General features: G+C 39.0%; 1 protein-coding gene across 4 annotated transcripts in view; it reads right to left on the reverse strand.

The window, feature by feature from the left end:
* HTT (huntingtin) overlaps positions 1 to 14,781 on the reverse strand; it is a 165,948-nt gene that overhangs the window by 94,872 nt on the left and 56,295 nt on the right. For all 4 annotated transcript variants that reach the window (XR_011538383.1, XM_070613455.1, XM_008531802.2 and 1 more), the window contains 12 exons: positions 13,831 to 13,954; positions 13,454 to 13,572; positions 11,521 to 11,632; positions 11,132 to 11,269; positions 9,811 to 9,969; positions 9,621 to 9,718; positions 8,342 to 8,481; positions 7,237 to 7,300; positions 6,886 to 6,986; positions 3,782 to 3,928; positions 1,856 to 1,976; positions 290 to 366 (listed from right to left, as the gene is read on the reverse strand). Coding sequence is in view for 3 of the 4 variants with exons in the window: in XM_070613455.1 (XP_070469556.1) it covers positions 290 to 366; positions 1,856 to 1,976; positions 3,782 to 3,928; positions 6,886 to 6,986; positions 7,237 to 7,300; positions 8,342 to 8,481; positions 9,621 to 9,718; positions 9,811 to 9,969; positions 11,132 to 11,269; positions 11,521 to 11,632; positions 13,454 to 13,572; positions 13,831 to 13,954 (1,400 nt within the window). In the remaining variant the exon portion in view is untranslated. The remainder of the gene's footprint in view (positions 1 to 289; positions 367 to 1,855; positions 1,977 to 3,781; positions 3,929 to 6,885; positions 6,987 to 7,236; positions 7,301 to 8,341; positions 8,482 to 9,620; positions 9,719 to 9,810; positions 9,970 to 11,131; positions 11,270 to 11,520; positions 11,633 to 13,453; positions 13,573 to 13,830; positions 13,955 to 14,781) is intronic.

Here is a 14,781-nt window from a genome sequence, read left to right on the forward strand (position 1 = left end):
CAGCATACGCAAAGTCCCTTACATGAGCCTGCAAACACACCCTCAAATCCTCCAAAATGCTTAAAAGCATGCACTTGACATCCACGAGAATTACAGCAAAGCCAGCGTCTCCCCACAGCCTATCACTGGGTTCCCATACAACTAACAGGGCAGAAGCAAGTATTCCGTCTGGTATTTTTCCAAAAGGTCAAACTGGTAAAAGACCTAACGAGAAAGAACAAAAGGGATGCCAATAACTACGTCTGTACCACCTAATCGTAGATACTCATTTGCTGAGGAAAATACATACCCACAGTGCCACCCCAAACTCCAAACGCAAACTGGAAAGGCAGTTGAAAGAAGACACAGAGCTTCACAGCATCCAAACTAAGGAAGAGAGGAGCAGTGAAGTCACACCCACACACCAAAAAGGTTTATTAAATTGAACTTCCTTTACCTTTTATAAAAAGTACAAACAATGAAAACAAAATTGAGATCTGTGTCTAACGATAGGCTGTCTGTCCCACCATGGTACACATTCATACCTGAAAAGACGCAGCTGTACAAGTGAAATACGCGTTTTAAGGGAGAGTCAGTTATACCCCTGTGAAGACAGGCAAGCAGTGGGGGCTCCTTGTGCCCGAAACTGTAACTGTCCTGTGCCACCCTCTTGGCCTGGAGTGCCCTCCCTGCCCCTCCCTGGTCTGCTCCTGTGCTCAAGCTGACTAACGTCCATCTCCCTGACCTGACCACAAGAACCACAGGGCAGGGATCTACTTTATTTTTACATCCCAAGCCAAGAACAGTGCCTGACACATGTAGGCCACAATAAACACAAATAAATAAAGTTTATATTTTGAACAAATCAGGGGAAGACCAAACTACAGAGCCCAAAGAGCCCAAACAATATTTAGGTTTGAAAGGCTCTTACATACTTATGAAAATGGCCTAAGTATAATTGTCTGAGTTTTCTACAACATGCAAACATTTCTTCTGTAACATAAAATAAAACACATGGTTTAATATGATAGCAAATTAACACTACTTCTGCATAATATTCTTTTTCCTGATTATGAAAGTTATACTTGTTCATTTCAGAAAATTTGTAAATATTGGAAAAATATAAAGAAGAAAACAAAAGTCATTCATAATCCTAAAATTCATTTTGGCAATTTCCTGCCCATCATTTTCCTGAGTATATGAGATATGTATATATGTGAATATTATTTTTCATAACTGAGATCTGACTAGACACAAGCATAGTTTTGTACTGTGCCTTTTCCACTCAATATTATAACCCAGATATCTCTCCATATCATTAAAAATTCTCCAAAGCATAATAATAAAGAGGTGCATAACAAATATACTACCACATACACAGAATTTAGTCATAATCAGAATCTAATCATTATTGGACACTATGGTTCTTTTCTAATTTCAGCATCATAAATAATGATACAGATAATTATATTATACAAAAATCTTTGTTAGCATTTCTGATTCTTTCCCCTTCTATATTATATATATATTTTATATATATATATATTACATAGTCACTGAGTCAATTATAACAGAGATATTTTAAATTTCTGCTATATTACCAATTCAGATTATGGTAGTTTTTATTTTTATTTTCATTTTTATATCTTCCTGTATTGGCTGAATTTTTTTTACAATGAGCATGTATTACCTTAATAATCAGGAAAAAAATAGCTGTTTACATTCCTTTTGGAATAAACCAGGATTTTGTTCAGAGAAGTACAATTTCTTAGTAAGCCCCACTTATAAGACTCTAATACAAGCATTTTACCATTGAGAACTGACCATACAAACTAATGAAAATTAATTTCATTGAGACCAACCCAAAGAGACTTACTGTGAGCGCTCGCGTGGTTGATGTGATTAGTTCATGAGAAACCGCTGCAATAACTCTCGAGAGGTTATTTTCCATAGTGACATCTGTTATGCTTGGTAGTAAGTTATAGCCTCTATATATTCTAATAAGAAAAATACAGAAACTTAAAATCTACTATTAAAGCTTATAATATTTTCAAAATTCAAATAACATTTAAAAGTTTAAGATTAAAGGCTACGAGAAGTGAAAGCAGTCTTGTAACTTAAAGAAAGACTGTACATAAATCTGGTCATTATTCTGGAAAGATGGCTGAAACGACCCCTCCCTTCCTCCCAGTGTGCCGCAAACACCTCCACCACAGCACCGGAGCAACACGCTCCTCACAGCCTTGCCTGCAATCTCTCTACACGCCCAAAGCCACCCATTTTCCAAACTTTAAGTTAAAAGAAATACTGCACGAAGTGACCCCTGATTCCAAGACAAAAGAAGTCCTCTCTCCACTACAGGACTGCCGGGGCACTTTTTCCAAATTCCATTCACGGCACAGAGCAGTTTCGAGCCCTCACAGTAGCTACACACAAACTCTAACTCCCCACTATATAAATGAAGCCCAAGCAGGCAGGATTCACGCTGGGTTCAGTCTTGTGTCCCTCAGTGTCCTGTCCACAGAGGCATTCAACAACAAAACTAAGACTAGTATTTTACCTTCTCACATAACTTCTAAAACAGCAGGTAGCTATGCTGCAAATATAGCTGCACAATAAGTAACTATGTTTATCATCCAAGAACCAAATAAGCAGAGCCAAACGTCAAGAGGATAGCTTAAGCTTGGAACTGGGAAAATTTTCGAAGTAGTAACCAATTTTAACAAAATATTATACTCATCTCTATTGGCATCTAAATACTCATTTTCTGAAACGACATTTAGAAAGAGCAACTTACTCTAAGCTTGTCAAATTCCTGATAATGAAATACTCTTATATTGCTTCTGCTTATCTTAAAGGAATATTTATCCTGAATTTTTTCAAAGAGAGAAAATGCCAGTTTAGAGGTTACAAAAGGAAAATTCGCCGGGAAGACAATATGAAGGTAAACAAGAAATTATTCCATGTGTGTTTTTTTAAGCAGGCTTTATATGATAAGAGGTGATATTTATTTAGGAATAAAGACTTCAAAATTTGACAAGCTGAGTTCCAAATTCAGAACAAAAGCATCAGGTGAACATTTCAGCTTAGAAGCCATTAAGTTCAAGTTTTTAAAAAAATTGCCACTCAGCAGAGAGTTACCATATAAAACTAATTTTTAAAATAAAATTTAAAAAACAGAGTTAAAAAAGCATAATAGTCTTCTTATCACTTCTGCAGCCCTCTTGGTAAACTAAAATTCTAAAGAAAATTATAACTTCATTAAGGCATTTCTACTCTAATTACTTTCATAGTCTATGCTGCTCATCTGAGAATCAGACGAGAGTGGGCTATGTAAGGCCATTTGAAATTGTATTTAAAAACTCCTCACAACAAATGTGAACAATAATTTTAAATCACTGAACTAGTGGATAACTCTAAATAACACTGACACTTTTTAATAGCCTGCTCACCTAAAAATTAACAGGCATGACGTACCCGAGCTCTTCATAGCTAGCACAAATAAAGTGAAAAATTTAAAGGACAGCTTAGTAGATAAGACATAGCATTGGAGTCGTGTAGAACACTACACTCATCACTAGGCAGCTTGCAAAGAACAAACTAAAAGATCTACGGTATCACTGCTGTGTGACTGCGGCAGAGCTTAAAGAGGAGGGGTGGTAAATCCTGAAAAGGAGAAACAGCCTATCAAAGGAAGACAACCTACTCAAACATTCTCAAACCCAAAGCTTTTTTTCTAGGCAATGCTGTGTTTTAGATTAAAGCCCTAAGACAATGTCAGGACATCAATAGGTTAGTGTACCTGGTTATCGTGCTGACGGAGAAGTGAGATGGAGGCTGCGTCTCATGCATGAGAAGTTTCAGGTAAACACTGCTTTGATCTCTTGCCACAGCCACTACTGGATCAGCTTGTCCTTGGTCACATTTATAAAACAGCTTTGGGACAAGCCTAACATAAAAGCGAGGTTTATTTACTTAAGAAAGTACATGAAACTCACCTGTGATTCACCACTCCTCTCTGTGAAGGTGGTTAAGCCTAAAACACCGTCTGCCCACAGAACACCACTTTCCTTTTTCAGAGGCGACGTTCTTTAAGCTCAGCAGAGCAGGGGTCTCTGATCACAGGACTACTCACCCACACACCCACTTTGAAATAACTAGGTGCTGTATTTTCTTTTTGTCTATCATAGAATTAAGTACCCTTCTCTACATATAATTCTTGCTTTGATTAAAAACCAACAACCTTGAAAGTTCTCTTTCTAATCACCTTGACCAACATCAACATGTGCATTAACCCACTATCCATAGAAAGCACTAGAGCAGAGAACAGATCTGAATGCCAGGGGCTGTCCCTCACTCATTTTTCCAATTTTGCCTGCAAAACCATCCCATACATTCCCAGACAGCAAAGCTCCAGCTGTGACTCCTCACGAATCTAAACTGAACTCAAAGGCAGAAGATGGCAAACATTTCCTAAAGGAACCAAAGGGCTCATTTCTGCAATCAACACTCAGTGCATATTTTGCATGACCGTATTGCTACACTTACAGATGGGGTGTATAACTTTTAGAAACAATCAACTATTTATTACATTGGTTTACAAACCTAAATATCTAATTAAAATCCCTTTCCTCCATGGAGACTTGGTCAACAGTACAATTTTTTTCCTAGGGTATTATAAATTGCTATCATTTGTAGAAAATGGTTAAGATCCAAAGTCTTTAATTAGGCAAGTCATACAGACCCAGTTAACTACATGAAAACGCACACCTCACAAGCAATCACAGAAATGCAAATGATAACACCACAAACTGAAAGGTTATATGCCAAAATGTAACTTTTATTTTCTTTGAATAGTTTGATTACAAAGATTTTTATTTATTTTTTATACTTTCCCTAAATTTTATTCAGTAAACATGTATTATTTTTAAAACAAGTTAAAAGTTATTTTTTGAAAAATAGCAATTTCTGCCTAAACAATGGACACAAATTTAACTTTTTTTGAAATATTTGTTGTGGTGAGAAGACTCAGGCACAATCATATTCTGGTAGTGGCAATATAAATTGGTATGTTCCTAGAGAGTAATTTCACAAGTACCAAAACCCATACAAAATCCACCTCTAGGTATCTACCCAAGAGAAATGAAAACATATGTCCACACACAGTCTCATAGGCCAATGTTCAAGCAGCATGGTTCACAGCAGCCAAAAAGTAGAAATAATATCAATCATCTGCTGAACAGATAAATAAAATATGGTATTATCCATAAAATGGATAAAAGGAATAAGCTACTGGTACATGCTACAGCATGGATGAACCTCAAAAACTAAGTGAAAGAACTCAGATGCAAATTCCAACAACTGTATGATCCCATTTATATAAAATGTCCAGAAAAAGGCAAATCACTAGGGACAGGAGGTAGATTAGTAGATGAATTCCCACTGTGGGTGGGAACTGGCAGTTACTGCAAAAGGGCACAAGGGATCTTTTTGCGATGGTGGAAATGTTCTAAAATTGGATGTGGTAATGGTTACACAAATTTGTAAGTTTACTAAAATCATTTAATTGTACACTTAAAATGGGATATAAAATTATACCTCAATAAAACCACTAGAAATTTTAAAAAAAATCATCAAAAAGCTTGGCCTAGTAACTCAACTTCCAGGAATTAATTCTAAGAAACAAAAGATACATAAACATGTATGTACAGCAACAGTATTACTCATTATTCAAATCAAAGTAAACTTAATATTCAACCAAATAATATTTATATAAAAATTTAGCACAACTACATAGTAAAAAAATGGCTACTTGGGGCTGGCCCCATGGCCTCATGGTTAAGCTCGGCGTGCACTGCTTTGGTGGCCCAGGTTCGGCTCCTGGATGTGGACCTAGACCACTTATCAGCAGCCATGCTGTGGTGGCAACCCACATACAAAATACAGGAAGACTGGCACAGATGTTAGCTTAGGGCGAATATTCCTCAAGCAAAAAGAGGAAGATTGGCAACAGATGTTAGCTCAGGGCCAATCTTCCTCAGGAAAAAAAAAACGGCTACGAATTACATTTTTTTTTTGTGACAATGATTTGCTCTGAACAAACATCTGTTGCCAATCTTCCTCTTTTTTTCGCTTGAGGAAGATTAATCCTGAGCTAACATCTGCGTCAATCTCACTCTATTTTCTAAGTGGGTCATCACCACAGCATGGCTTGAAAAGTGGTGTAGGTCCACACCCAGGATCCAAACCTGTGAACCTGGGCCGCCAAAGTGGAGCGCGTCACACTTAACTGCTATGCCACAGGGCCAGCCCCAAAATTTCTTTTTTTAAAACAATATTTATAGCCTTTATTTACCTCACACTATATGAAATGTCATGCATGTCATATTTCACTACAGAAAAATGAATGTATCTGAATACAGGGTGCTGTCCCAGAAAACACTGGTGGTTAAAAGTTCTTTTTTAGAAGAGTATTTGATAACAAGAAGATGTTTACTATATTACAAACTTGTAAGTATATTTTGTCCCAATTTTGAAAAAGAAACTCATACACAGGATATACAAAATGTTAACAGTGCAAAATGTTAAGTGATTATCTCCAGTGGTAAAACTGAAGGTGATTTTTATTTTCTCTTAGTGCTATTCTCTATATTCCAAAATTTTGACAATGAAAGTGCATTACTCTTACAATAGGAGGTTAGTGTTCTGTTGTTGTTTTATCATATTAGACCCTTACAGTAGCAAATAATATCTTTTTTGATAGTTTAAGAGTAGCTGAAACAGTGAGCCCAAAAGATTTATGAATACTGCCCAAATACTCTGAATTTTTCCCTCTCTTCTTATTCCCATACCATTTAGTACTTCAACCAAAAAAGGGAATAAAGAGAGAAAATATTTGATAAGTACCTCATTAATGAAGCTGCAGCAACATGTCGCACCCTGGGGTCTTCATCCCCAAGCAAATAGATGACAACATTATTGAGCACTCGTTCTTGCAGTTTTAACCGCTTTAGAGAGAAGGATAATAAAAATAGATATAATCTCTGTATTTAACTAAATTTTAGGTAAGATATTTTGGAAACCCAGTGAGGAAGAACTCAAGATCACTAGTCTTAAATTCACATATACAATCACAACTTTCATGATATAAATTGTGAAATAAATCTAAAACAGGATGCAGTCAGAGAAATTCTAAGCCACTAGGGAAGTGGAATTCCTGGAGGCTAAAACACAGCCTCACGAAAGTGAACTGCTTACCCCTGTGTAATGATGAGCCCCTCTGTGTATGTTTTCCGCTTTTGCCTCCAAAAAGCTCACCAACCTAACGAAAGAACATATTTAACAATGAAATACTTTAGTTACTCACAAACACCCAGTGATGGCCTGCGAGACAGACAGACAGAACGATGAGGAAGGCTGGCTCCAGAGTGTGTTAAGCCAGCCGCAGTGGAAGGCTCTAAGAGGCAGCACTTACTTAAAATAACAGAAAGACTAATAATTTTAAAACAAGCAGAATTTATATTCCTCTCAGAATTCTACTCAGTAACACAGTACTAAGTAAATTGTTTTTCTTCAAAATAAACATCTACTATTTTGAAAGACTCCAAGAGGCCTACAGAATTAGCTCAGACACCTATCAAAGAAGGTGTGAGAGCTGAGATTCCCGCACCTTCCCGCTGATGCAGATGGGGCTGTGTGGCCTCGGGCAAGTTTTCACCCACCCTTCCTCTGTGACGTGGAGGTGAGAACAATCCCTAATTCACAGAGATGTTCTGAGGATGAAAGAAAATAACCCTAGCACCGAGCCTGGCATGTAATAGGCACTCTAAATGATGGATTAACAAAACAAAAATCTGGTTACATAACAAAAGAAAATTTCCCTTCTAAAAGAAAGCATTGGAAGAAAACATCTCGAAGCAAAACTTACTCTTAGAAAATGAAAAATTGCAAGATATCAAAAGTTATTTTTAAATTTAAACAAAATACAAATCAGCTATTTGATCTAAGTTCAATATAATGATGAGTATATTCCTTTTTTAAACAAGCAGAATTGATATAAACTAAATTATTTTAAAAGTTTGAGCTCTTTTATTCTCACCATTAAGGACACTAAAATGACTAAGACCACCAGAAAAGTCCACTCCTCTGCCTATATTTAAAAATTACAAAAATAGGGCAAAGTCGAGGAGGAGAAAATCACTATCAGCTATCTAAACTCCTCAGATTTCTGATGCACAGCTTCCTTGATAACCATCACTACTTGTATTGACTGATCCTTTCAACTGATCCCAGGCCTTTCAATTCTTAGTTCAAACTTCTGAGTAGCTTTGGTGCATCAACATAACGAACCTCATTCGCTTACCTAAAGTCGATCTCTGCAAGAGTTTCCAAAAGCTCTGTCCTCACCAGCCAATAGGAACTATTCCTCAGAGTCAGCACATCGGTGATCAGCTGCAATCCGAATTCACTATAGCTGCTGCTACAAAGACTCATGACGCAGTGCTGAAAAACACGGCCACCGCAGGATGGCGGCAGGGTTAGCCTCGTGCTGTAGCTGCAGCTGGATGGTTGATGACATCACTCTCATACATACCTATTTTGTCTTTTCTTAACTGCAACAGGATGTTGCACTTTTTCCACATCGGTCAGAAATATTTATAACATATAATTTATCTCAGTAAACTCAAGTTGAAAAGTAAATGTGTCCCTTTCACATAACTTTGCTTCTTTCTTCCTCTCCTTCCTGCCTTTGTCATGGTCTCCACACCCAGACACCAACTTCACAAACATTTATCAGTGGTAAAGAGGGAGACCGTGTAACACAGCACCACCGCCACTTCTGAAACAAATCTCAGACCCAGGGCAGGGACACGGGACCCAAGGCCTTTTTGATGTTACTGTGTACTTCACTGTACAAGGGGACAGGAGAGGGCCCCTGTGGTGGTAGTTCCCTTCCCTGCACCTTCTGAGCACAGATGTGGGCATTTCCACACACAGGCTGATTCGTGCTGACTTTGGGCCAGCAACTTCACTGTGATGCCAACAACTTCCTTCTGCTCCAGGAATGACAGACCGGCTGAAACTTGGCAAACATTTGGAACTAAAGAACAATTCTGGCCAGGCCATGAAATTTTAAAAAGGGAAGGTATCCAATAAATTTGACAACTGTAGGGTTTTTGTTTTGATTTTTACTGTTGTTGACTTGTCAGTCATGATTTAGGAAACAGCTGATATATAAAGGTTTGACACACTACCATTTACAGGACTGAGGCTACTCCACTGATACAAACATCAGAGGTGATTAAAGAACCTCCAAAGCTCACTCTAACTCGCAGCACTCTGTGGGCCTGAGAGAGCTGTTTTTTAATTCAACAGGTTTTACACTTAATGTTAAACAAGGTGTATTTCAAACAAATACTCTGAGAGTTAAAACAAACTAAAGTCTATTAAACCTTAACTTCATTGGCAATGTTTTCCTTTTAAAGCCAAGTGGTAGATACAATATTGTAACAATATGTAAACATACCATATACAGCTTTAGAATGTCTGGAAATATTTAATATTAAACTCCAATTTTAATTGTAACAATGGTAAAATCTCCACTAATTAAAGAAATGATTTCCACAAATGATTATGCTTACCCTCACAGCTGTACAAGCCAACTTGCAAGTAACAGAAGATTCATCCTTCAAAGTTTTCTGCAGCAAAGGAATGCAGTCCACCAGAGAAAACGTATTTCCTGATCAGAAGAGCAAGCAACAAATACCTTCATGTAAACTTGAATTTGAGAATTCTATCTAAAACAGACACTACTGAAAACTGGGCTGTTACCTGTCAGTGTTCTAACGGTGGCCACCCAGTCTCCCACATGGAAGCGGGACCTGCTGAGGATGGAGCAGACAAGGGTCCCACAGAGAATGGCTGTGGCTCCTCTGACCTGCGGATCTCCATGGTCAATGTAGTTCAAGACGTCTGAGACATACTGCTCCTCTGCAGGGATAAATTGCCCATCCACTGTACGAGTCCCCACCATCAACTTTTATTTTATTTTTAAATTTTAGTATGTTGCATTTTCATTTTCATTTGCCTCCAGGTATTTTTTGATTTCTCCTTTGATTTCTTTCTTTTTTTTTTAATTTTGTTTTTTGAGGAAGATTAGCCCTGAGCTAACATCTGCCACCAATCCTTCTCTTTTTGCTGAGGAAGACTGGTCATGAGCTAACATTCATGCCCATGTTCCTCTACTTTATATGTGGGATGCCTGCCACAGCATAGCTTAACAAGTGGTAAGTAGGTCTACACCCAGGATCCAAACCAGCGAACCCAATGCCGCTGAAGCAGAATGTGTGAACTTAACTGCTGCACCACCGGGCTGGCCCCTCAACTCTTAATTCAAAATAAAAGCTTAATTCTCAGGGGATTAAAAAGGGGGGGGGGTGCAAGATGGCGATCCATATCCAGAAAAGACTTGAATATAATAACCATGAGTGGTAAAAAGTATTTTGGGGTTTGAAGATTCTAGATTCATCATATCCCTGATATCACTTCAACACAACAGATTTTCTGGATTATAATCCCAGGTTGTCAGCCAATAATCAAAATTCCAAGACTTTATTTCAAAAAAAGATTAGAGAAACTCAAGCTAGTCCACACCTACCTAAAAGAAATTCAAAAGCACAGGTTTGTCCCCTCCCCCCAAAAAAAAGAGAAGGCGGGACTCTGGTTTCAGAAGCGCAGTTCTCCCCAACATTTACTCCATAACGGCCCGCGTCCCAGAACGGGCGCCATGCGTGACTGGGTCTGCTGGTATTTCAGCCGGTCCCAGTTCCCGCTTGTCTGAGTGTGAACGTCCAGCCTGCTTGAGTGTGACCCAAAGCAATTTTAATTATACACAATTTCTGCTTCTGGTATAAAACCAATACATATGTAAAGTGGCTCTTATGTTCCCAAATTTCTATTCATTTGTGTGTTTCAACTAAACATCACATCTACAGGGAGTCCAAGAAGCCAAAAACATTACTATTCGTGTGTTTTATGGACAGCTACAACAGTTCAAATGCCACAAATTAACTCAAAAAAACTTATTAATCTAAAACAAAACAGCCAAAATAATGATTAAACATGAGGAATGAGATGTGAACTTTTAACATACCAGGGTATTCTGTGGTTTCAAGAGGTACTTTATAAAGTTTGCTGAAGAAAGATTCTGGATGAAGGGCCACAGCAGCTCCCACACAGCTGAGGGCCAGCGCCTTCACACTGACCCTCACGTCCCTGTCCGGGACCAAGGCTGCAAAGAAACCACCTGGGTCACCTTCAGCTTAAAAGCAGTAAACATTTAGTTTCCAAACAAAGAAAACTAGACCCACTAAACCAGCTCCCCCATCAGCCCCTCTCTTCTCCTGTCAGCTAGTGAAAACAAAGCTCACCCCTAGATTCTACTCCCTCCGCTCAAGAACAAGGCACAAAATTGGCCACCAAGTTGACCTCTGACACCTAAAGTTACTTCCTTCAACTTTGCACCTGCCCTTCTATACTTACCATTTTTTTCCCCAGTTAGCAAAAACGAAGCAGACAAAAGGCGGACACAGTGGATGAGAGGAGCAGAATCATCATCAGCAGATCGTCCTATGTCTCCTTTGATCCGGCAAGGCTAGAACACAGGAACTGACATTGTTTGTCTTATAATCAAACAATCAACACATCTGCTCATTAGTTCATTCAACAACTAGTTCCAGCACAGCAATTATGCCAGGCTCCAGGGACACAGAGATGCCTCTCTGTGCCCATAGACATGCCTGACCTTGCAGACCACAGTGGAGCAGAATTACACTGGTCAGAGGCAGATTATGACACAGGGTCTTGTGGGCTGTGGCAGGGAGGAGCTCAGCATGCAGCGAGGGAGCACTGGATAGGAAGGCAGCTAAGAACCAGCATCCAGGAGAGGCTGTTCAGGGAAGCACAGCATGAGCCATCATCTATAGGACAAGGGGAAACTACTCAGGCAGAGGAAAGAGCCTGGGGAAAGCCCCAAACTGAAAGGGAATAGGCCTTGTGCAAGGGGACCTGGAAAGAACTGCCAAGGTTGCAACATAATTGAGCAACTACTGCAGGACTAAGTACAAAACATTATTTCTTGCGCTGAAAGAATTTAAAATTAACTGGGAAGACAGGACATTTACATATAAAAGGGTAAGAAATATACAGGTATTTTAAAAACAGTTCAATAGATAACTCAACAACAAAAAAACCCAAACAACCCGATTAAAAAGTGGGCAGAAGACTTGAACAGACATTTCTCCAAAGATACAGGACTAGCCAATAACCCACATGAAAAGATACTGGACATCACTAATCATTAGGGAAATGCAAGTTAAAACCACAATGATACACCACCTCATACCCAGATGGCTACTATCAAACAAACAGAAAATAAGTGTTGGCGAGGATGTGGAGAATACGGAACCCTTGTACACTGCTGGTGGGAATGTAAAATAGGGCAGCTGCTGTGGAGAATAGTATGGCTATTCCTCAAAAAATTAAAAATAGAACTACCACATGATCCTGCAATTCCACATCTAGGTCTATACCCACAAGAATTGAAATCAGGGTCTTGAAGAGATATTGTCCACCCACGTTCACAGCAGTATTATTCATAATTGCCAAAAGGCAGAAGTAACCCAAGTGTCTGTCAACGGATGAACAGAAAAACAAAAGGTGGTATACAGATATCATAGAATATTATTTAGCCTTAAAAAGGAAGGAAATTCTGACACATGCTATACTATGCATGAACCTTAAGGACATTCTGCTGAGTAAAATAAGCCAGTCGCAAAAGGACAAATACTGTACAATTCCACTTACAGGAGGCCCCTAGAGTAGTCAAATCCACAGAGACAGAAAGTAGAACGGTGGGTGCCAGGGGCTGGCGGAGGGGAATGAGGAGTTAGTGTTTAATGGGGACGGAGTTTCAGTTTGGGACGATGAAAAAGTTCTGGCGATGGATGATGGTGATGTTGCACAACACTGTGAATATACTTAATGCCACTGAACTGTACACTTAAAAATGGTTAGGATGGTAAATTTTATGTTATGTGTATTTTACCACAAAAACAAATAAACAAACAAATTAATTAATTCAATGGAACAAAAACAAGAAATGTTGCAAGGCCATGCACAACCATCAAACAAATGGTCCAAGAAATCAGGTGAGGTAGCAATCAGTTAAGACAGATTTGTCTGGGAAGGACTCTCAAGGGAGGCAGAACTTTAGGCAATTCTTAAGGGATTGGGTGGTACCTGGAGAGGCAGAGAAGAGCAGACCTGGGAACAGATCAATATTTAAAGGGAAAGAGCTGAGGAAAAGCTTAGAGATGGGAAAGCTAGAAGCATGGCAGACAGACAGTAGCCGAAGTGATTTTAAACACTCATACAAGCTCAGAATGCTGAGCAGTCTCATGCCTAAACGTCTCACCTTGTTTTCTTGATCTCCTGGTTCAGTAGCTTCATCTCTTGAGACAAATTTATCTATACTGCTGTCAGAGGGCTGCCTGCTGTGGCCCAGCCTTTCCAACAAATGTGCTTGTTGAAGGGCTTCAAAAACAGAGAAATCGAGATTAAGTGACAAGTTTCCAATTAAAACACAAAAACGCATATTTACACAAAGTCAACATGAAAGTACAGGATTTAGATCAAGAAAAAAGATGATCATTCCTCAATTAATCTCATTTGCTATTTACAACTCAGATAACAAAGACATCAAAAGATTTCTTCTTGGAAGTTAAGATAAAACTAAGATGCCAGGGTTGAAAACAAGACCATTCCATAGTATGTGGCCTGAAGTCAACATACCAACTGCGGAGTCTGTGAAAGCATCCACGTCTTCATCGGGAAGAAGACCTGCGGCCTCCTCACCCTCGTCCCGCGGCTGTCCGATCTGCATCCCCGAATACTGGCCATCAGGACCATCTAACACCTAAAAGATTCGAGAGAGGCTGTGAGAATTCTGAGTGTGACTGCCCAGGGACAAGCCCCTCAACACAGAAAGGCAAAGGCCACAAATAACAGGAACTACATCTCACATCCTAACACAAAGGTCCACCACAAAGGTCATTTCCTCACATGCACAGAAAGGCATGCGTATAAATAACCAAGAGTTTTTGATCACACATTACTACTACATTATAAAAAGCTTTTATAACTTTAAAAATTCCAAAGAAATTCCAATCTGGAAATTTCTCTTTTTGATTAAAAAAATCCAAACAAAAACCTCTGTCTTCACAAGGAAATTTTACAGTAAGTCAAAAATGAGGAAAATCTTTTAGACAAAAATCTAACAACATAACAGGTTATCTCCTAAACTGCTAGGACTGAACCAACTCAGTTGTCTTTTTTGAGGAAGATTAGCCCTGAGCTAACATCCACCGCCAATCGTCCTCTTTAGGTGCTGAGGAAGACTGGCCCTGAGCTAACATCTGTGCCCATCTTCCTCCATTTTTCATGTGGATGCCTGCCACAGCCTGGCCTGATAAATGGTGCACAGGTCCACACCCAGGATCAGAACCATTGAAGCCTAGGCCACCAAAGTGGAACGTGCGAACTTAACCACTGAAACACCAGGCCAGCCCCTCCAACTCAGTTTTGAACACAGTATTTCATATATTTAGCCATAAACTTGTGTTTGATTCTATATTGCAAAATTTTTCACAACCACTTCAAATCCCATGTAATTTACCCTAAACACCTGAGTGATGAACCCTCAGTATGCTAGTAAATTAGTTGAAATAAATTCTATATCATTTT

Source organism: Equus przewalskii, chromosome 3 (assembly GCF_037783145.1).
Source record: "Equus przewalskii isolate Varuska chromosome 3, EquPr2, whole genome shotgun sequence".
In the NCBI taxonomy this organism is placed as follows: domain Eukaryota; kingdom Metazoa; phylum Chordata; class Mammalia; order Perissodactyla; family Equidae; genus Equus; species Equus przewalskii.